This window comes from Sceloporus occidentalis, unplaced genomic scaffold, assembly GCF_023333645.1.
Source record: "Sceloporus occidentalis isolate IW3139 unplaced genomic scaffold, rSceOcc1.0.p SCAF_189, whole genome shotgun sequence".
Lineage (NCBI taxonomy): Eukaryota > Metazoa > Chordata > Lepidosauria > Squamata > Phrynosomatidae > Sceloporus > Sceloporus occidentalis.
The window spans coordinates 587,273-611,062 of NW_028317169.1; the positions used below are offsets into that span (position 1 = coordinate 587,273).

The 23,790-nt window shown below is 41.0% G+C and overlaps 1 protein-coding gene across 3 annotated transcripts in view; it reads left to right on the top strand.

Annotated features, from left to right (window-relative positions):
• The window catches only part of LOC149278425 (elongation factor-like GTPase 1), a 117,208-nt gene extending 94,191 nt beyond the window's left edge, over window positions 1-23,017 (top strand). For all 3 annotated transcript variants that reach the window (XM_089501967.1, XM_089501968.1, XM_089501969.1), the window contains 2 exons: window positions 12,513-12,697; window positions 22,829-23,017. In XM_089501967.1, coding sequence (XP_089358093.1) covers window positions 12,513-12,697; window positions 22,829-23,017 — 374 coding nt within the window. The remainder of the gene's footprint in view (window positions 1-12,512; window positions 12,698-22,828) is intronic.
• The last annotated feature ends 773 nt before the right edge of the window (window positions 23,018-23,790 follow it).

Consider the following 23,790-nt stretch of genomic DNA (forward strand, 5'->3'; position numbering starts at 1 on the left):
TGGCCAGTTAAGACGTGTATTTGTGTCCTTCAGATGGCTATGGATGACAGGTCCTTGCTCCTGTAAGGAGATTTCCCTGCCTCTGTGTGTCCTTCTTTGTGTGAAATTCCTCGACGTGGTGTCAACGTATAACCACTCTCGCGTTCTTGACACCATGAATGGAATATAGAATTAAAGTGGGAAAAAAATTATGTGCACGATTATATGCTCATTTTTTTAATCTTAATTGACCAAGAAAAAAAAGCTTTTTAGTGTTTTTCAAGTGCTAAAAAAAGAAATCCAAAACCTTTTATACCATGGATTTATTTTTTTCTCACTGAAGGACTTTAAGGCTCCGGGCAAATTTTGCAAATGTTCTTCATCAACCTTTTCTTTCAAATCCTTTACTTCTAAAGGAACAGCATCCAGCAGGCTCTGGGATGTCACTCCCTCAAAACCTTCGCTTGCTGCGTTTCTAACCTCAAAGAACATGTCATTAGAAATCCAAAACCAATGCTTTTTAGCTTTCAGTTGTTACTAATTCTGCATAAATAGCTGAAAAAAATGTTACAATAAAATATTTTTGACTTCACGTCTGTGGAAACATTTTGTTGGTTAGAGGACAGCACCTTCTGATTTGAATCATTAATGTGTTTGAATAAAAGAAACAGTGTCTAGTTTAAAACTAAGGCACTTTTACACAGTTACAATAAAAAAAATCCATCCCATCAGTGTGCCTTCTTCCTCCAAAAGTATGTATCCTAATCACGGATAATTAATTTAACTTTTTACACTTGCTTTTAAGAAATTGTTGTAATCCTATGTGCTCCAGATATAATACCAGTAGTTTAATACAACCTTGCTTTATTGCTGAACATTACTGAATAATCAGGATATCAATGCTGACACAAATATAAGAGTATCATCCCATACTGCATCACTGCTTAACACTCACTAGCTTACAAAATGGCCACTGTGCTCTCTGTGTGTGTCACTGGTGTCAGAAGGCTAGTCTTCTGAAGGAAGGTGAGGGGGAGAAGAGCCTTCAGGATTTTTCCGTGTCTTATGGAAGGACCGACTGAAGTAGGGCTGCAACTAACGATTATTTTAATAATCGATTAGTTGGCCGATTATTTTTTCGATTAATCGGATAATAAAATTACATTTTTTTTCAATTTAAAATAATGTAATAAAAAACATACAATTTACACTTTCATCTCTTTATCGCAATGGCCTCTCTCTATTCACCTTCTTATTTTACTGGCATAATAATAAAAGCTACAAGAACCCAAACACAGTGTTTCTCAAACTAGGTTTTAATACAAAGTTATTAGTAAATATTAATTCATATGCTAACTATTTTTCATGTTTAATAAAAACTGAGAAAAAAACCTTGTTTAAATTTTTTTTTTTATTTACCAAACTGCCCCCGGTTATGCACATCTGACCCCCAGCTTGCCACTCTGCCCCCATATATGCCTTATACCTCTTATATGCCAGTGATATGCAACTGAGCCCCCTGATATACCTTTTACCCCCAGATATGTTTTATGCCCCCCTGATATGCCTAATATCGATATGCCTTATATGGCATATATATATGCCCTGAAATTCATAATACCCCCATACACTATAACTCTGGCTCCTCCCCCTCCCATACACCACTATGGCCCCTCCCATACATCACTTTGGCTCCTCCCCCTCCCATACACCACTCTGCCTCCTCCCCCCATACACCACTCTGCCTCCTCCCCCTCCCATACATCACTTTGCCTCCTCCCCCTCCCATATACCACTTTGCCCCCTCCCATACACCACTCTGCCTCCTCCCCCTCCCATACACCACTCTGCCTCCTCCCCCTCCCATACATCACTTTGGCTCCTCCTCCCATACATCACTCTGCCTCCTCCCCCCTCCCATACTCCACTCTGCCTCCTCCCCCCTCCCATACTCCACTCTGGCTCCTCCCCCTCCCATACACCACTCTGCCTCCTCCCCCTCCCATACATCACTGGCTCCTCCCCCTCCCATACATCACTCTGCCTCCTCCCCCTCCCATACATCACTCTGCCTCCTCCCCCCTCCCATACTCCACTCTGCCTCCTGTCAGCCACGGAGGTTCACAAGACACCAGGGAGCCGGGTGGAGAGGCAGAGTGCCGTATGGGAGGGGGAGGAGCCAGAGTGGTGTATGGGAGGGTGGCTCCCATACACCCCTCTGACTCCTCCCCCCTCCCATACACCGCTCTGCCTCTCTACCCGGCTCCGTTACTGACAGGAACTTTCACTGCAGCTTCATAGAAGCCTCAGCGTAAGTGAAGGTGAGTAACGGAGGCTATCTGTGCGATGCAGACCCCCACCAGCTGACAGAGAGGATGATCCTCTGTCAGCCGGTGGGGGTCTAAACGATGTGCACAGACAGCCTCCGTTACTGCCCTTCACTTACGCTGAGGCTTCTATGAAGTCAGTAACGGAGCCGGGTAGAGAGACAGAGCAGTGTATGGGAGGGGGGAGGAGTCAGAGGGGTGTATGGGAGGGGGAGAGAGACGGAAGTGAGAGACCGGCCGACAGTGAGGGGAATCCAGGTCCCCTGCAGCGTTGCGGGGGATCTGGATTCTAGTGTTATAATCCGATCTCTGTTTGAGGTCGGATTATAATTTTTATAATCGATAAAAATCGATTTGATTAATCGATAATGAAAATCATTGACAACGATTTTCATTATCGATTATTATCGATTTTATCGATTAGTTGTTTCAGCCCTAGACTGAAGTCGCGTATTCGTTCTTGAAGTTGTAAGCGGTCAGGAGGGTGGCGGTGGCGTTGGGGACAGCCCCCTTCCGTCAGGGTGTCAGGACAGGAAGAAGGGGTATGTGGTGGGTTCAAGCTGGTAACCTCAGAACCATGAGGAACCTCAGAACCAGAATCCCAGGCCACCCCAGAAGATGAATTGAAGTTTTCAGAGTCAACTCAAACGCCATTCCAGATGTCCTCCGTCTTATTGGATTTGAAATCGGGAAGTTTGGGGTTCAAGGGTTCGGGTAACCGGGAACGGGACCTTAATTGGTCTACATGTCGCCTGGTAACAGAACCATCTTCCAGACGGACTGTGTACATCTTGGGTCCCAAAGATTCCACAATAGTGGCGGGAAGCCACCGAGTATTGGAAGATCCATAAGATCGTGTCCAGACTGCTTGGTGGACTTCAAAAATGGGAGACTCTTTGGACGTGACCATTTTCTCTTGGGAGTGCAATACATGGTCATGGACAGTCTTAGGATAAAGCATGTCAAAAGCAGTCCATGGCCGTCGGCCTAAAAGCAACTCAGCTGGCGTTGTACCAGTAGTAGCATGTGGTGTTGTTCTGTAAGCGAAAAGAAAAAGAGTCCAACTTCTGAGGAGATAGGGACCTTTGGCTAGTTGAAGCCACTGTGGCCTTGAAGTAATTCTTGAAAGTCTGTACAAACCGTTCCGCTTGGCAAATTGGTCGCTGGGTGATAAGGCGTGGTTAGCTTGTGCTTTATGTTATGAACAGTAACTAAACTCTTAAATTCGTGGCTTGTGAATTGGGCCCCATTAGCTGTGATAATCTCTCTAGGGTATCCAAACGTGGCAAAGAGATGCAATAATATGACAATTGTAGCTTTTGTAGTTGGCTGGGTTATCGGAAACACCTAGGGCCGTTTCGAGTGGGCGTCAATTATAACCAAGAAGGTTTGCCCCTTTTATTGGACCTGCAAAATCCAGATGAAGGCGAAACCAAGGAACCATGGGCCAAGTCGTGGTGGGTCTCTGGCAGTTTGTGCACATCCTATACAAGCATTGACATAGGCTGTGATATCTGCATCTATGCAAGGCCACCACACATAGCCTCGTGCTTTCTGTTTCATCCAGTGGCGACTCTAGAAACAATATGTAGGGGGGCACACAAGATACCACAGTCAAACTGGGGGGGCATTAATAATTTCCACCATTAAATCATACCACTGAAAAAACACACATATATATATTGCCAAAAGTAATGTGCTATGGAATGATACTTTTTTTATTGGCCAATACAATACTTGTACATTCAACATGGGAAGCCTGAAGCCACAATTTAGTAAGACTAATCCTTGAAATCCTTTAAACAACACAATACCTTAACTTTTGCACTAAATGATTTCAAGGCCTAATATTAGATCCTGCTGCTGATATATATAAATATTAGATCCTGCTGCTGATATATATATATATATATATATATATATATTAGCCCCTGCTGCCCATATATATTAATATTAGCCCCAGTTGCCAATATATATATTAATATTAGTCCCTGCTGCCGATATATATATATATATATATATATATATATATATATATATATATATATATATATATATATATAAATATTAGACCCTGCTGCCGATAGCAGGTATAGATCAACACATTAACACACAAACCCAGCTTTGCATGTATAGATCAATTGAAATTCACTTGTGATCTCACCACTGAAGGTATATATCAAATAAACTGAATCAGACATACAAATCCTGTATTTGCAGGTATACCATAATAATATATGAAATGTAGCATTGCAGGTTTAGATCAAATAAATATATGGAAACAGCATTGCAGGTATTAATCAACTGAACGAGACATACAAACCCTGTATTTGCAGGTATACATAAATAGCAGATATGGATCTACAGAAGCACACACAAACCCAGCTTTGAAGGTACAGATCAATTGGAATTCACATAAAAACACGGCATTAAAGGTATATTTAAAACCCCTAAATTACAGGGATAGATCACAGGTTGCACACCCCAACCACGCTGCCCACATAGAACCTGGTCAGCACCCAGATAACACACATAAGATTTGCCATCTTTGTCCCATATACACCCTGCCTGTGCCATCTTGGTCCCCAAGGCTCAAACATCCTGCTAGTGCCATCTTTGCCCTTACACAATTATACATCTATGATACAAACAAACACATTAACTCATGCTCTCCCTCATTCAGACAACTTATCCACATATTAACTCATGCTCTCCCTCATTCCGACAATTCATCCACATATTAACTCATGTTCTCCCTTATTCAGGCAATTCATCCATTTTAAGAAACTACACCCCTTGGAGCTTCAAATGAGGGGCTACATGTATTTCTAGGACAAAAGTCGAGTGCACAAATAATGATGGAATATGTCGCTTTGGCTAGAAAATGTTTTTTCTAACCATAGCGACATGTTCATTTTTGTCTTGCGCACTCCAGGTTTGTACTAGAAACACATGCAGCCCCTCATTTGATGCGCCAAGGGATGTCGTTTTTGCAAATGTGTACTTTTTGTGCCATAATTTGACTTCCTACGTGAGCAGTAATGCCACGTCAAGGCTTTAACCCTAATTACTGACCATTCACACGCCTTTCATATATCCATTCACTCGCAGAAGCACACACCATTCTTTCCCGTTACAATCCCAAAGAAATGATGGTAAAGGGAGAAAAAAAAATCACTTTTACAGCATAAATAAGTTTTGCAGTAAAAATGCAAGGCGCTCCAGGGATGAGATGGTTACTCACGTACCGCACGGGCTAAATGGCTGATTTTAATAATATTTGCAGTTCATCAGGATTTCAAAAATTGCCTCCCTCTACCGTTGGCTAAATTTAACCCCATGATCAAAGGCATAATAGGATTTAAAATTAGTATCGGCCATTTTTAAAAAGGGAATGTAACTTTTTATAGCTATATGATCACTGTGGTAACATTGGCTACCACAGTGATCATTTAGCTAGAATACTTAAACTTTTTTTTTTTTTTTTAAAGTTAAACTACTTTATGTTTAAATAATTTAATTTGGGGGTCTCTAGGCAATTTTGATCTTTTTTTATCTGCCTTTAGAGACCCCCAAATCCATTTTTTTTAACTTTTTATTTTTTTAACTTAATATTTGTTATTCTTTTTTACAATCTATATACCGTTGGAAAGGTGAGGCGATTACCTTTCCAACTGTATATGTTGGGGGTATGTAGCTGCTTAGATGCCTGAGATACAGGCATCTAAGCAGCATGCCCCCATACCTCTTTAACTGACAATTGTCAGTTGTTAATAAAGTTGCGCGGTGACGTCATCGCGTCATTGCGCGAAACGGCACCGGGCGGATCGGGTGGACCCGGTGATGCCCTTCAGTTTGAGGGGCAGATCGCCGGGGTAGGTGGTGATGGAGGTCCACAGACCTCCATCAAGGTAAGGTAGTGCTACTGACGGCATGGTGCAGTCGTTGGCACCTGACTGGGACTGTCCTGGGTGGTTACAAATTCGGCGGGGGGGCAAGGAATAACCTAGGGGGGGCAATTGCCCCCCCTTGCCGCCCTGTAGCGACGCCACTGGTTTCATCCGTGTGGTACCAGGATGACCAGCATGTAGCAAGTCCAAGATATGTCTCTGCAGGGTTTTTGGAATGATCACTCGTTCTCCCCATAAGACACAATTGTCATTCACAGTCAATTCCATCCGCCTCCGGTAGTAAGGTTCATAATCCTCTGTTATAGGCACTGGCCAGCCTGTTTGTGCAAAGGAAAGCACTGTTTTCAGAACAGTATCCTTCATCGTATGGGCTGCTATCTCTCCAGAAGTCAGGAGGTGTGTGGTGGTGTACCCACAAACCTTGACAGATGGAGAAGAGTTTGGAAGCATTTCCGTCAGCCGGGACATTGCATCTGCATTGGCATCGTGGCTTCGATACTGTATACGGTAGCTATATGCGCCCAAGAACAGGGCATAGCGTTGCAGACGGGCTGCAGTTGTCTGGGAGATTCCTTTGTCCGGACTAAAGATTTGAAGCAGAGGTTTATGATCCGTTAATATGGTGAACTCTCTGCCATAGAGGTAAAGGTGAAACTTTCGAATTGCCCATATCAACGCAAGTGCTTCTTTATCAATTTGGGCATAGTTGCTTTCTGTCTTTGTCAAGGATCTCGAGGCGAATGCCACTGGTTTCTCAGAACCATCTGGTAGGAGGTGGGAAGGAACCGCACCCAGACCATAAGGTGAGGCGTCGCAAGCCAAAGTGAGAGGCTTGTGGAGGTCGTAGTGTGCAAGCATACGTGAGGCCAATAGTTTACGTTTGGAGAACTCAAAAGCCTGTTGACATTCTGCTGACCACTCCCATCTGGAGTGTTTCTGTAGAAGTTTATGCAGTGGGAACAAGGTGTGAGCCAGGTCTGGAAGAAACTTATTATAGTAGTTGAGTAGGCCAAGGTATGATCTTAGTGGTTGGACATTTGATGGGGCTGGCGCTTTGACTAGAGCGTCGACCTTGGCTTCAGTGGTGTGTATGCCTTCAGCATCTACTAGGTGGCCACAAAACTCTAACTTGGGCACCATAAATTTGCATTTTTCTAAGTTCACCTTAAGACCATGGTCCTGAAGTCTTTGTAAAACACTCTCTACATTCTGCTTGTGTTCTTGGTCCGTACGGCCAGTGATGAGCATGTCATCTAAGAGACACTGTGTGAAAGGAATATCTGCTAAGATTGTATCCATCTTCCTCTGCCAGATGGCTGGTGCAGGTGCTATGCCAAACACCATACGGTTGTATTCGTACAAGCCTTTGTGCGTGTTAATGGTGAGGTATTTCCGGGAAGAGGGGTGGACCTCAAATTGTAGGTAGGCTTGTCGGAGATCAATCTTAGTGAACTTTTGTCCCCCAGCAAGTGAGGCAAAGATGTTATCTACTCTGGGTAGAGGATACTGGTCTATATCCAGTTGAGAATTCAGTACCATGCGAAAATCCCCGCAGATGCGCAAGTCCCCATTTGATTTCTTTACTGGCACAATAGGTGATGCCCATTCACTGTTTTCTACTTTGGAAATGACGCCCTGTTCTTCTAGCCGTATGAGTTCAGCTTCCACTCCTGCTCGAAGGGCAAATGGTACTGTCCGGGCCTTGAAGAATCTAGGATGGGCATCTTTTTTCAGCTTGAGCTTCACACAGTCATTTTTTTATTTTTCCCAACTGGTCTTTAAAAACCTCAGGAAAACGCTTTTTCAAGGATTCCACCCATCCATCATTCTGTGTTGATGGGACTGTAAGGGTGTTGCAAGGGTTCTTGATGATGTCTGGCATTCCCAGATGAGCAATCCAGTCCATCCAGAAGAGATAGGTTTCTCAACTCTGTACGTGTTCTTCTTGGTGTACCGCGGTTGTTTTTCCCTTATGTTCCTACTACGGCAGACGCGTCTGAGGTGGCCCATTTTTCCGCAATGGTGACAAGGTTGGTCCTTAAATCGACAGGTTTTGGAGTCATGGTCTGTATTGCCACACCGGTAGCAAGCTGATTTGGTTTGGGGTGGAGATCTGTATTTCCAGTTGGATGCAGCAGAAGTGACTGCTGCTCTGAAAACCTCCTATTTAACTCCTTCTTTGTGAACCTGATGGTTTAATGCCTCAGTATCCCTGACAGCCATTTCCATGACTGATGCAATCTCAATCACCCGTGTAAGGGTGAGTCCTTGTTCAGTCAGAAGTTTCTTTTGAATGGTTTCACTATTCAGTCCCAGGACAAACTTGTCCCTAAGAGCTATGGGTAGGTACTCCCCAAATGAACAGGTGGAGGCCAGTTTGCGAATGGCCACCACATAGGCCTTAATATCTTCCCCGGATTGCTGCTGCCGCTGATAAAAGCGAAATCTTTCTGCAATTTCCAGAGGTTTTGGCTGGAAATGATCCTCTAGTAGTTTTAGTAATTCCACTAGTGTTTTGCTTGCTGGTTTCTCAGGAAACAGAAGGTCTCTTACAGCGTCATATGTTTTAACTCCTACCACTGTCAGGAATACAGCTACCTGCCTTTCAGGTGGTATGGTGTTTGCACTGAAGTAATGTTCTAATCTTTCAGTCCAGGAACTCCAGGAGGTCTGCTCTCCATCAAACTCACATAATGTGCCTATCAGTGCCATGCTCTTACTGGGCTGTCTGTGGAAGGCAGTGTGTAATGGTTACAATACCTCTTGTTATTTTCTAGTTCAGGCTGAGTAGGGCCTTTGTAAATCCCATCCTCGTTGACACTGTTGTAATCCTATGTGCTCCAGATATAATACCAGTAGTTTAATACAACCTTGCTTTATTGCTGAACATTACTGAATAATCAGGATATTAATGCTGACACAAATATAAGAGTATCATGCCATACTGCATCACTGCTTAACACTCACTAGATAACAAAATGGCCACTGTGCTCTCTGACCTGTGAGGCATTACAGAGGCGGAGCCACTAGTTAAAGTGAGAGGGACAGTGAGATGCAGTATCCTACATTCCAGGCATAACAGAAATAATTACATATTCTCCGAAGAGATAATTATGAAGACCAAGTTAGTAAGTGTGAAAGAAACAGATGAAGTCATACGTTTTTCTTTCCAACATTGAATGATATGCCACAAAAAGTCAATATTACATGTGCAGAAGTAATAAGTGTAATTTGTCACATAAGCAGTCGATCATTTTTTTTTTAAAGGAACAGTTTGTTGTAAAAATTCAGTGTGATGGTGAAGTGGGTGAAATTAAGATTTAGATTTTTTTTCTATTGTCGGCCCTGTTTTAAATTTGATTTTTATGAGTAGTTGCAACAATGGAACATTTGGATCATAAGATGTCACTATTTTCTAATGGACAGTCTCCTAATTCAGTCTTCTCTCTCTGGTTTGTTTGTCCCTGAAAGTCCTAATATATTTGAAAAGCAACTTGCTATTTCACTTTAAGCAATATTAGGGTCTTTACTGTATTATTAACATGCCCACACACACCAAGTGTCCTGGTTTTCATATAGCTTCCCTACTGTCACACTTTTACCCACTGTGAAGATCATGGGCCGGTTTGGGAAATCTTCTGATGTCCCCTGGCCAACCAAGGGAGAACAACAACCAATGATGGCCTGCCCTCTAAAAGTGTATAGGCATATGTCCGGCCTTACAGAGTAATTTTGTTAGCTGTAGTATACAGCGATCAGCCATAACATGTCCACCTGCCTAATATTGTGTAGGTCCCCCTTTTGCTGCCAAAACAGTCCTGAACCATCGAGACATGGACTCCACTTTATCTCTGAAGGTGTGCTGTGGTATCTGGCACCAAGACGTTGGCAGCAGATCCTTTAAGTCCTATAGGCTGTGAAATGGGGCCTCGATGGATGCATCCAGGTGCCATGTGCCAGGACACAAGCACCCGGCCAGCCACATGATTAAAAAAAAAATTAGATTTATCAGACCAGGCCACCTTCTTCCATTGCTCCCTGGTCTAATTGTAGGTCCCACTGTAGGTGCTTTAAGCAGTGGCTACGTAGCCCCATACACAACAAACTACAATGTCCTGTGTGTTCTGGCACTGTTCTATCAGAAGCAGCATTAACTTTTTTCAGCAATTTGAGCTACAGTAGCTCGACCACACAGGCCAGGCTTCACCCCCACGTGCATCAATGAGCCTTGGCCGCCCATGACCCTGTGGCTGGTTCATCGCTTGTCCTTGCTTGGACCACTTTTGATAGGTACTGACCAGTGAAGACTGGGAACACCCCACAAGAGCTGCAGTTTTGAAGATGCTCTGACCCAGTTGTGTAGCCCTTGTTGTTCAGATCTTTACGCTTACCCATTTTTCCTGCTTCTTATCAACTTTGAGGACAAAATGTTTACTTGCTGCCTAATACATCCCACCCACTGACAGGTGATGGGTGCATATAACCATTTCTCCAGAGATGCTACACAGAACTTTGATTAGAGCACAAAGCAAATAATAACATGAAAGTTGCTACGGTTTCATTTTTAAAATAATTAACATTCTGTTGTTCTGGACCACCATTATGGTACTAATTGTACCATCCACACCAGACTTCCGTCTTCATGTCTTTGAAGTTGTAACTGCTTGTGTTGCTTTATGTCACATGTGACTATATGCAAGCTGAGTTTTATAAGATTACCAAAGCACTCTTACCACTGAAAAGTGGGCTTTGTGTCACCCATGTTTCCAATGTTATTGTATTCAATCAAATCTTTCAGAGCAATGGAGAATTTAATGACGGAATCAGATCCTGATGTAAAAAGTATGGACAATGTAGCTGGGTCAACACTTCAAGTGCTGACAGGGTCAGGCGGTCATTATTTTGCTGGGATACACCCCTGGAATCATGGTGTGTCCAGGAGCAACACACTTTACGTCAACTTTTCCAAAATATTATATAATGGAATCTGTGGATGTAGGAACCTTGTTTAACCCCCAGAAGCAAATACATCTTAATGAAATAAGTTGGGCTGACCCTGTTTCACAAAGCTTATCCCATCTGAGTACATATTTCAGAACTTTAGGGCTGTTCCCTGAATAACTCAGAGATGAGACACTTAACTCCATGGGTGCCATAAAGAGACAAAATATGAATTAACCTTACAAACTCTGAATCGAGGAGAATGTCGAGGCACATTTCCAGAATTAGTTTGAAGCAGGGGGAAAAAACAAGTTATTCTATACCCTCATGTAGCACTCGCCATTCTAATAGTTTTATAATTTTGTATTAAATGACATCAACGCTCCCATGCTGTTCTTTTTGACATATAAACTGCCGGCTTGACAATTATTCTGTGAAAACACCTACAAAGGTGAGTTCTTGAGCAAATTTGCTGCAGATGATGTAAACATGCTTTATAACTCATTTTGTACACGTATAATGCAACACACATGTGCCCACTCGCCATACTTTGTAACGTTTGAGCTATCTTTATGCATGCCTCCTCTTTGTTGACACGTGCAGACGTACGTGAGCACGGCTAAGTGTGCATTGCAGCATGTAACCATGGTCTGGTCCGTGGTGTCAAGTATTATATTTACAGCGCGGCACACGGGTCTGGCACTGTAGCTCAGCAGTAAACATATCCGATAAATCACTACCGCACAAAGCTATCTGACCTATTGATGTTGGGAATTCCTATGTGTCTGCTTTTCACAATGAGTTCCATCTGCTGGAGCTTAAAATCTTCATGTCTAGGTCACCATTTCCCTGATCAAAGAATATATATTATGGATGTACAGCTATATGCGAAGGATTTCTTGCATTCATGAGATTTTTTTTTATTATCAAATACATAAAAAGATACAAGTCCTGTGTTATATTGCTTTTTTGAGATTAAAGGAAAGTGGGCAGCTGTTTTTTAACTATAAAGAACCATTTATATTTTAAAGCTAATGCTATATAATTCTCTCTCTCTCTCTATATATATATATATAGATAGATAGATAGATAGATAGATATAGACAAGTGTCTTGAGGACTCTTAAGATGTCTGCCGCTGTTCGGTAATATTTCAAAATATGTACTTAGAAGAACCTTCAGAGCAGATTACAAACATTACAAGTAACAATATATTATGAAATGATACTCTTTTGCTTAGCTTTGAAGAGTTCATTTGAAAAGTGGGTGACATTTCCAAAGCAGGTCCTTGTGTTACAGGATATTGATTGAAAAGACACAAGAGGCTTAATGCTCTTTTCTTAACACATCTGCAGGCCGGGTGTATGGTGTCCTCTCAAAAAGGGAAGGTCGTGTCCTGCTGGAGGAGATGAAAGAAGGAACCGACATGTTCATTATCAAGGCAGTCTTGCCAGTGGCGGAAAGTTTTGGCTTTGCTGATGAAATAAGAAAGAGGACAAGTGGTCTGGCCAGCCCTCAACTGGTGTTCAGCCACTGGGAGGTAAACACATTTTATCATATACCTTTCTTCTGCAAACGTGTGAAGGATGAGGAAAACCCAGATAGGGAGTTGGTCATCTGTTGCTTTTCTTTCCACTTCTTGGGACATTTCTTGTAGACTCACAATGTCATTGTTGCTATCCCTGAATGTAGTACACATATCATCACATATTTGCATACCAGGAGTCGCAATAGTGTATTGTGGGACATATTATTATATTATGGTAACATACATCCAACTTCAATAACTAAAGAATGCATGCACCAATAAAATGCATTGGAGTCCATGCCAAATGCACTCCAGCATGCATTAAGTTATAACAATTTTGGGGACAAGTCTGTTCCATAGTTACATAGTTTTTTCTGTGCAGCTAAGAATTGACAAGTCATGATTGTAGCTGTGCACATCTAACCCTAAGTGTTACAACCTGATTACTCCCATTAACCAGCCTGTCAACCCCCCCCCCTCTTCTATAACGATTTAACATTTCAAGTGATCACAGAAGACACTTATTTTAGGTGAATGGGATAGGGGTCATAGTGATCAGTTCATAGATTTATGTACAGTAACTAAGACATGTATTATATTTACACACATCTTGCTCTTTGAGTACACATAATTGTGGCTTTGAGAAATGTAAATGACTGTGACACACTCGGACTCGGCAAACATTGTCAGAGAAGGGGAACATCGGGGGAAGAAATAGGGACATGGGGTTTAGGCTCCTACAAGGGGGTCACTTATACTTTGTATTTCCCAGGTGCTTTCATACAGTGCTATACAGAGATCACTAAAGGAATAAAAATGTTTGACACTTGTATCTTCCGCATTTTGAGTATTATTCAGTATTGTAGGTTTAATGACACGCCTTATTTAGTTTTGTGTAATGCTCCCTGCGATGCACACACTTTAGGAAAATGTCTTCTGTTCTTTATGCAGAAGAATAAAACGTTGGTGATCTTCCAAGCTTTGTTGTTCAGTAGCTGTCGTGAATACCATTTATAAGTCATTTTTAATGTTTTGTTTTTGGTAAACATTTGGTGGTAATCATGAAAAGATGGATGGGATACAGGTAATAATCGCGAATATTATTTAGGTGGTTCACTCTTATTTTATGAAGTAGGCATTGAAGAAATGTGCTGATCGTTGTGTTTCTCTCATTAAGATAACAGCTGATCTTGCCTAGGAGTCACGCCTCAGCCCCGTACCAGATGTTAGATGTCTGTCTGGGCCCGAGTCAGATTTCAGTAGTAAGTAAACACTGAGGTTTTTAGGCACTCATTATAGCACAGCGGGAGCTCAAACCGGTTTGGAATATTACAAAGACGCTATTGGGATATGAAATCTGAAGCTTAATTTATGCTTCTGGGGGGAAAAAGACCACAGACTTCCTGTTTGATTATTTGGCTTGTTTTTGAATGGCAGGCATAAGGTCCTTGCTTGCAGTGAGATGGCTGAAGTAGTTGAACTTATTTCCATGGCTTCTCTGAATACTGTTATGTTACATGTGGTAATGCTTCCTGTAAGTAAATAAAAATGCGTGTCAAGTAATACGGCAAATAGGGAGCCTTTAGACTTCATTCGCCCAGGAGTCAGGGAGCTGCAGTCATTTCTGTTGGCGTACCTTTCCTACAGTTATATTTGACTAGATTAAGGTGATAAACTTACAAACACTTACCTATGGATACGTTCTTATTTTTTTCTTTCCAAAACATGTTAAGATAAGTTTTATTCAAAGATACCTACTTGCATTACATCCTGAGATGTATTGGTAAAAACGGAATGGAGAAGACTGACCGATCAGCACCCTTCTACCATCCCTGACTTGGGTCCTATTCCATATATAATGGACATTTTGTTATGTACATTTAATCACACTAGGTTTAAGAAAGGAAATAAAGTGAAGGCTACTGACCAGCTGTATTTTCTGTACAGTAGGGCTCATAGTGTCACCGTGTATGGGATAGATTGAGGGCGCATTGAGTCCGCCTCGCCAGTCATGATCGCTTTGCGTTGTTGACTTAGGATGACCACATGTGACATGTTTCCCCAGGACAAGCACATGCTTAGCGTTCTCCTACAACATATGAGATGGTTCACACTGAAAGGGTTAAAGAAAGCACCAAACAAAGCTGAACTACTATTGTTACGCACCATTCATGCTTCATACATGGTAAAATGCAACTTAATATAAATCACATTGTAATAATGTCTGTGTTTCAGTCCATCTTGGAAGTCAGAAACATTTATAGCCGGAGAGGTTACTACTGTTTCCCCTGTTTGCGTTTTATATTAAAATGGATATCATCTGTCATTTCAGGCAAGTCATTAAACCTCTCCTTTGTGGCGCATGACATTTCCAAGACTAATGTATTTCTTTAATAAAAAGGCTGATGTTGTGTTTGCCAGTACGTGTCCCAGAATCCTTTTCCGTCTTTGGAGGGACTAGCTTTATATGATTTTTGACCCTTTGTGTGCCGGCGTGTTGACTGTTGCACCTCGTTTCTCATCTGTAGGGCCCTCAAAGATCTAAACACGGAATCATTAGGTATGGCAGAGCAGGAAATAACAATAATGCCTTTGAAACATATTATCCCTGGATTAAATCAGCCTCTGATTTTAAAAGCAATGATCTCGAAGGTGCATCACCAAGAATATAATGTAGACCCTGTTCCCATTCTTCGTGTAGCACAAAGCTACTTCCAGGTCTGAAATCTGTGTAGTTTGGCCACATCACTGCACGCAGTGTGCATCCATTTTTTTTCCATCTTGTTTCACTTCTCGGAGTCAGCAGTGGTTTGAAAAATGATGAATAACAGACGCAGACTTGTGCCAGTTCTTGCACGGCAGATTGTAATATAATCAGGGATCATGTGACGGAGTGTTCAGAATCCTGGATGTTTTCCTTTTTGAAAGATATATATTCCTACCCGCCATACCTGCCAAATAAAACATTGTTTTCTTTTAGATGTACATTCTTAAAATTCACTGTTTTATTTTTCTGTAGCTTTTAAGTCATTTCATAAAAGTTACAGTTTAAAAATACTAAATAGGGCACAGGAAGGCCAGCGGACTTTAATAACACTTTAGTGTATCCCGCTCTGACGCTTACATATACTTCATGGTGACGCATAACTAAATGATGCTACAAAATGATGTATGGATCGACGTTCACTTAATTATATTAAATAATATAATTAATAAATAAAATATTTGCACCTTACTGATTTCTTCTATTTTTTGCATATTTGTCACACTTAAAAGTGGATAGAACTCTGTTTTTAGGAGGGCCCATAAGAAGAATAGTCATGATGCATGATAATTCCAATGGTTTCTTTATACCTGTGTTTGGGTTGTGCCGTTAGTGGAAGACGTGGCCAGCGTGGCTTTGTGCAGCAGCCGTAGTTTTAAACATTCACACCAATTTAAGGTTTCGCTTTGAGTAGATGCAGGCTTTCTCCCCAAATATTTCACATGACTTGTGGCTACACTGGTATCCTGTACACATTTTTTGTGTACTTGTGTTAACATCTCCATTGCATTTCCTCCCAATACACTCTGTACAGATCCTTCCCTGGAACGCTTAAAATTCTTAAGATGGGTTGTTGTTTGTTTTTGTTTTTACAGCAAATGCCCTGATAAATGGCAGAATGTCTACATTTGCCAAACCAGACATAATAAATGAAGACACCAGTTCCAAACACATGACTGTAAAGGTAGCTGAGTGTTGTCTTTAAATAACTGGAACATTGGCAAAAGTTCTATACCTTCTGCATACACTAGTTTATATTTAGACAGATTATCCATTGGGCTTTCTATATTTTTATTACTGCTTTGTTCAGACTTATTTGTTTAAGGTGTCAGAGAGTATAGCTTCCAAGTTATCTCCAACTGGCCGTATTCCAGGCCCTCCTTTTACTTCATGTATTTGGTATTGAGCAGCAAACAGGGCACTCTGCAATGTGCCGTCTTGTTGTATTTTTCATTTGGTGACATCCTGTTCCCACCAACCTGTCTGTTCCATTGATCAGCTTCGTGACTGTTGGTGTTGTTGGGGTTCACAGTGATTGTCGGGGTAATTTTCTCTGATCAAAAACAAAGCACATTTGCAAGTATTATCTCCCAGGTCAGTTTATTGATGCAGGACACGTAGAATACTAGTTATAATTTTAAACATCATTTTAGCAATAGGTGTACAAGTTAATAAGATCACTGTGGGGTTTGACCTCCCAAATATTTAAATGGCAACAACTAATCGGTGCTTGTTATTGTGTCACCTAGCAGGTTCATGTAATATGCATGGTAGTAGCGGCAGGTACTCTAGTAAAGGCTCATTAGGTAAGAGAGAGGAAGGCAGAGCTGTGCGAGCTACACTGCAGATGGGGGAAGGGAGAGGGGGTGTGAAGAGGGTAAGAGAGAGAGTGTGCGTGTATGGTGTTAAACATGAGTGTTAGTGTATGGTGTTAGAATAAGTTTGTGTGTTATTAACTATTGGGGGCACAGACACCACTAACGGTAGGCTTACCCCTGACATGGCATCTATGAAAATAAAGATGCCTTCTTCATTTGTTTTATCCACTAAACTCAGTTTTAATTTATAACTCCGGCTGCTGCAGGACGGCTAAACAAAGAGAATGTTCAGAGCTGTGGGTCTGACAGCAGTCTTCACGTTACACTTCACTCGTGTTTAACTAGTCAACCTGCAGGCTTAGGGAAACTAGAAAGGAGCCCAGTGTTCTTGGGGAGATATTGAGAAGCGTGAATTTCAGACGTTTGCGTTCAGCTTGCTGGATCTTTTTCAACATGGAACATGTGGAGATGATTAACTGCATGAAAGTGTAAAGACCCATTGGCATAGCTTACACGCTCTGCTTCGGCAGAAACCTGAGCACTGTGTTAAGGATCAGCATAATTATATTATGATGGCCGTCTCATGGTCACATCTGTATGGTAATAAGGCACCACAGGAACTGGCTTGAAATCAGAGTAATTGAAATCATTATTTGATGTCCTTGTTACTCAGATTCACTGCAAAAATTAGAATTGTGAAATTGGTATAAAGACATTTAAAAATCTACCGGCATGAGATAAACCTAATGTCTCTACAGCATTTCTAATCATTGTGGCATTGTGTTGGCAAGTAGGTAGGTAATGCATTAGTAAACCATTAATGTTAAAAGAGAAGATGGGGATTAACTGCCACCTTTTCTTTTAAAAGGAAAAAGAATGAAACCGTGTATGTGACCAATTACTTTGATCCTTTGAGTACCAAGCAGCTTTACTGTGCTTTGCTTAGAAATGTGTTGTTCATTATCCTGGTAATCAAAAGGTTAAAATCCATCTAAATTGTTAGTGATTCCCAGATATATCGTTGCGTCTCTGTTCTGTAACCCCTTTTATCAGAATTCACACCATCTACACACACACACACACTGCTCTTCATGTTTCAAAAGCAGATGGTTGATGCTTAAAAAAAGCCAACAATATAAACAACGTAAAAGCAAACAAAAAAGTTGATTTTTCACATAATTATTTGAAAATAGCAGACTCTGTTTTCTGTCGACAGAAATTGTCTGCTCCTTTGCAAACATGACCCTTAATGGGGCTCTGAAGGAGCTCTCGGAGCACACATTTGTTCCAACGTTAAATCTACTGAATGCTGAATGGTAAATACATCTCTAATTGCTCAAAAAATAATGGCTTGAAACAGTCCTGACATTTAGGCATTTACACAGTGAAATAATGTATTCTCGTCAAATGACAGTCTGCAAAAGAGACTACAAATTAGAAGGGTTCCAGGATTGATAAGGAACAGGCTAGGGTGGGTGTTGCCTGATCGGTACAAACCACTGCAAGCATTCTGCCTTTGAACAAAGACTCTGTAACACGTGCGCGTCTTCCCTAACCTGTTATTAGCATATATTAGGCTGCATGGACTGCTTGGTTCTGTCTGTACTCCCTTTTGTATAATCAAAGCATTTTCAACATTCAAATACACATTGCATACGGTATTTAGCAAACTACTTGAATCATTTTTTTAACTCATTCTAGACTTCATGAAATCGAGCTTCAAAATGATGTATGTTTTCCAGATTCCATCATGGAGGTTCCACCCTAAACTGACCTTAGTGCTTCAAAATGTGTAGAAATAGAATAGATGTTATTACTGATGCAAAGGTGGTTCATGCGCTTTGTGATGGAAACACTTTTATTTGTTCTATTTTTCCTTTGGGGTGTAATAAGGTTAGACAGGTTCACTTTGCGGCTGGTGAGAAGGTAGAGCTCTGAGTATATTATTAGCTTTTGTTATTGTTGTTACCCCGAAAAAGCTACAGAATGCCTAATGCTGCTTTACCACGTTGAAGCCCCTTTGTATATACGAACATTGTTTTCTGTTTAGACCAGCTGCATTGAGTGGCCGCTTGGTCCTGTGTTTGGTAGCCTGCTACATCTCAGACCTCTATGACACTGCTTACTTGAATACTCCTTACTATTTCCTACTTCAGTTTAATTGCTTTCTGTGTTCTCTCCAGAGAATAGTTTATTTTAGTTCTGCCTGCTCTCTCCACAGATACACAGATCAGAGACCCTCGTGAGGGTAAATGGTTAAAGCCACGGGTATTGTCTGGGGAATGTTTGCATTGGTAGAAGTCAGCGGCTGCTCTGGATACCTATGCTTGGGCTGGATCATGTATCATGAACAGATGCAATGTGACATTTCCCATTGAAAGAGCCTTGTTTTTTTCACTCTGTAGACAAAGACTTGGATAGATGTTTACTTACCGCAAAGATTCACTCCATCTGTCCTGTTCTTAATGGTACCTGTCTGTCCACCAGAGACTTTGGGGCCCCTTGCCAAGTTCCTAATTTAGCTTAGGGTAATATGTCACTTTATGGTTTATACAGAGGTCCTGCATTTGAACACTAAGAGATAAGACAGAAAGGCTCTTCTCATCCATCAAACCCACTTAACCCCACAGATCACTTCTTGTAAGGTTGGATTCTGTTTAAATTCCATTTTATGGATTTTCAAACTATATGCTTTATGGCCTGTGATTGGAAACACACAGAGTATCTGTCAATAAGCGCTTCGTTTAAAGGTCATATTGTAAGAATATCTCGCTGTAACTGATAATGTTATGATTTCCCTATTATTATTATACTGATTGGTAATGCTTTTAGCAGAGTTAATACTGTATGCATCGCTCACCACAACCAAATGGTCATCCACACCTTTCCTCATTGTGGAGAATACTTACCTCTTTGGTTTATCTCTCCTTCTATCCTTTCTGACTGTGATTATCCCCTTAACCTGACTGCATGTCTGGGTTGTTTTTTTTATGTACCTGTTACTTTGTGATTTAGTTTTCCTCCCTCACTATGTGAAATGTAAAGCTGATTGGAGACAGACATGACTCAATTCCAGAATCATTCTTTATCTACAAAAATTGCCTAACATGATCTGTGTTCCTGTCTGCAAGTCGAGCGTAGAATGCACAGTTGTACCCGGTCTGCAATCACATCAAGAGACTGGGCTTTGTGACTCAGTGTTACACATCCGCAAATGTAAACATAGACACATGGGAGCTTAATCACTAAATGTTGCGCTGCCGGGCTGAGCAGAACCTGCATAATACATAGTTGATACTACGTGATATTTTTCCCCTCTAACTCGTGCACAGCTGTCCGTTTTAGTGAAAAAACCCTTTAATGCTTATACTTTTGTTATTCTCAGAGTCCATCTGTACTGCTCTGTGACTTAGGATGTAATTAAATAGTCAGAGTATTCTGTCTGCCATTTGTTTTTGCAAAAGTACCTTTTTTTATCGAAGGGAAATAACTGGCGATTGGGAAAGATGTCTGGTTTGAATGTTTTTGTTCTCACTAATTAATCTGAATCATTTTAGCACAGTTGATAGCCGTATTAATATTCTGGATTTAAAACCGTTAGCCAATTAATCAAGTCACTTAGCCGCTGTCTCTGTCAAAGATCCATTCCCTTGTTGCTTATTGTTTTTCTTAGCTTTTCGCCACTTCCTAGATTGTAAGCTCACTTGAGCAGAGCTTTTCTGGTCTTTTGTTTTTAAGTCCCGATCCACTACTTGTTATGCCCTGTTCGCCAATTTTACATCGCTGCGGAATATGATGATCTGATTAAAGCTGGGAAAAATAGTCCATGAAGCCAGATACACAATATTCAGACAATAAAATGCTATGCATGTCATAAAGTATTTGTGTCATATAGTACTTGTGTTATGTTGCGGCAGTGAATGGGTTACGCAAGAGTTACCGATCACCCTTTTCACCAGCAGCATATAAACCTGTAGTTTTTTTCCCCCAAAAAATGTGTTGCACCTGTCTCCACGCGTCTTTAAATTTTAATTATACTGCGGGAAAGTTACAAATTCGGCACATAAATAGGCGATAGATGTGTTCGTTTTGGATGTATTTCATTACAATAGCCCTTGCAGCTGGGAGGGGTGGGGGAGGAGGAAAATCCTGAAAAAAGGGGGATTAGTCTTGTTCTCACCATCTGTTACCTCTCTAGCACACTTGAAAGGTCATTGTTAAAAATAGTGTGAATAAAATAGTCAAAAATCAAGAAAAGAGAGAAGAAAACCCCCTTGGTTCTAGCAGACCAAACACTGGATTCCATGCAGCCAGCCTGCCCGAGAACTCATTATTCTAGGGGCAAACAGGGTACACCTCTAAGCTTGTCTCCTCTCGTGATATTTGCTCTTGGTTATTAAAGAATGCGCAAAGATTTGAAATTCATTATGAGCAGCCAATCCCAAAGAGGAGTGCAGGTGCAGTATGGGAAATATTATGTTCTAAGGACAATAGCTGAGATGGTGTATGTCGCGTTGGGTTTTTTAAAATATGTTTTATGAACCATCCAACCATTTGAAAACACCATCCAGGCTATTTGAAGCTCCATTGGTTCATATAAAGCATTCTCTTAGAATTAATTGGTATGTAAATAGTCTTGACTCTCGATCGCCATCCTTTGAATTCAGTAACTTGCCAGTCATTGTGGTCAGGTAGTGCCATCTACTGCAGCTGCATCCTCCTGCTTCCTCCGAGAGTGCCGCAGAATCACACATGCTTTGTGTGCAAAGTCTTTGGAGCAGATGTCTTGCCCCTTATTGTCTGCCTTCGATTCACAAAGCGCAGCTAATTTGCTTACTGAAGAATGGTATGAATAAAGCTCTGGCGTGCGTTTTAGTAAATCTAGTGCATTGCTTAGCTCTGCTGGGTGCTTGAAGGTTTCCATAAATATGTACAATTGTTTTGCTAATTTTTACACGTAAATTTTAGGGTAGCGTTGCAATTAAAATTCCATTGTAACACTTTCAGCATTTCAACAAAATACTTAAATAAATTAAATTAAATTGAATTCCAGCCCCAGAGAGCCACAGATACCATGGAACTTGACATATTTCAGTACTACTAATTATTCTAGGCTTGCTCGTTAATTGTAGAAATCCGAAAACGGCAGAGCCTGATAACACAAATCAGAGCATTTAATTGAGTTGGTTTTCAGGCTATGTTTCAGGTTGTAGGGAGCTGGATATTCTTATGGTGTAATAGGCATTTTAAAAAAAATATATATATAATTTCTCTCTTATTATGTCCTCATTGTTTTTAATCACGAATGTAGCGGAAAATATCTCCAAATGTTTCAGGGGCTAAAGTGGTTCTTCAAAGATTATCGCATAAATAAGGTATCCCTTTAGACTAAACCCTTGATACACGTTCATGTTTTGGACCTTAAGGTTACCATTTGTCATTTCTTGATTTCAGTTTTGGATGTATTATTATTTTTTATTATTTGGTATATAGCCGCGTCATATCCTCCAGTGCTGTACAGTTAGTAAACAGGACATAATAGTGTATAACTTAACAATTAACTTTCAAAAACAAGCAGTTAGGATGTGAGGTATATCGATGGTAAGCAATGTTTGACTTAGTAGAACATATCTTGGCAATAGTACCTATGATATAAGGTTTGTTCGTCATGTTTTACTGTTTACTTTTAAGTTTTAGGTTTTTTTTGTTCTTTGTACATATAAAAAAAAAAATGAAATTTATCCCATATATATCTTACCCCCTTGTTTTTTTGTTTTCAAGGTTATCCCGAGTGATCCATTCTGGGTACCAACGACAGAGGAAGAATATTTGCACTTTGGTGAGAAGGCAGATTCTGAAAACCAAGCCTGGAAGCACATGAACTCCGTAAGGAAGCGGAAGGGGCTCTACGTGGAAGAGAAACTCGTGGAACATGCTGAGAAGCAGAGGACTCTAGGCAAAAACAAATAATGAAATACAAAGTTTCCTCTGCAGACCTTGTGGACTTTCCTCTAGAACATCGTCTGAAATTGTTGCTGGTGTAATGTGAACCAGATTTTAATAAACCTGACTGTTCAAGCTGTTCGAAGCACTCGTGTTGGGTTTCTTTTAGTAAGTATGAGTAAACGGGTATCACCGGCTTGACTCTCAGGTATGTAGGTTTAGTTTTGCTTCACAGACACCTGTCTCCTTTCATCTTTGCTGCAGTTCTGACATTTTAACATTTTACCTACCAAAGAAGTAGAGTAAGTTTAATGCAAGATGTTCTTTACCAAGCCACTCCAATCACTAGAAATATGATAAGCCATACAGTGTCTCCTGCAAGAAGAACTGCCTTGACCCTGTATACCATCAAGTGCAATGTCTTGAGTAATGTCACACGTTTAAATATGCATTAATGTGACAAACCCTGTAGCATGAGGACTATGAATGTTATGTATAGGGATATTAAGCACGGTCCTGTAGGACAATAAGGCTCAGGAACACTGATTTGCAGCAAACTGGGATTTATTTTTTGGTGCACAAAACACAAAATATCCTCAAAACAAAATCATAAAAATAAAGCCTATTTCCCATAGGAGCCCCCTCTGGCTATACTTTGCTGGCCCAGACTGACCAGCCTAACTACTCACTTCACTGCCAGACTCGGCTAAGCCAGACTCTTACAGTACACATGGACCAGGCAGATGTGCCACACTTGGTTCAGGATCTTCTTCAAGGCTTCTTCTTACCCTTGGAGCACA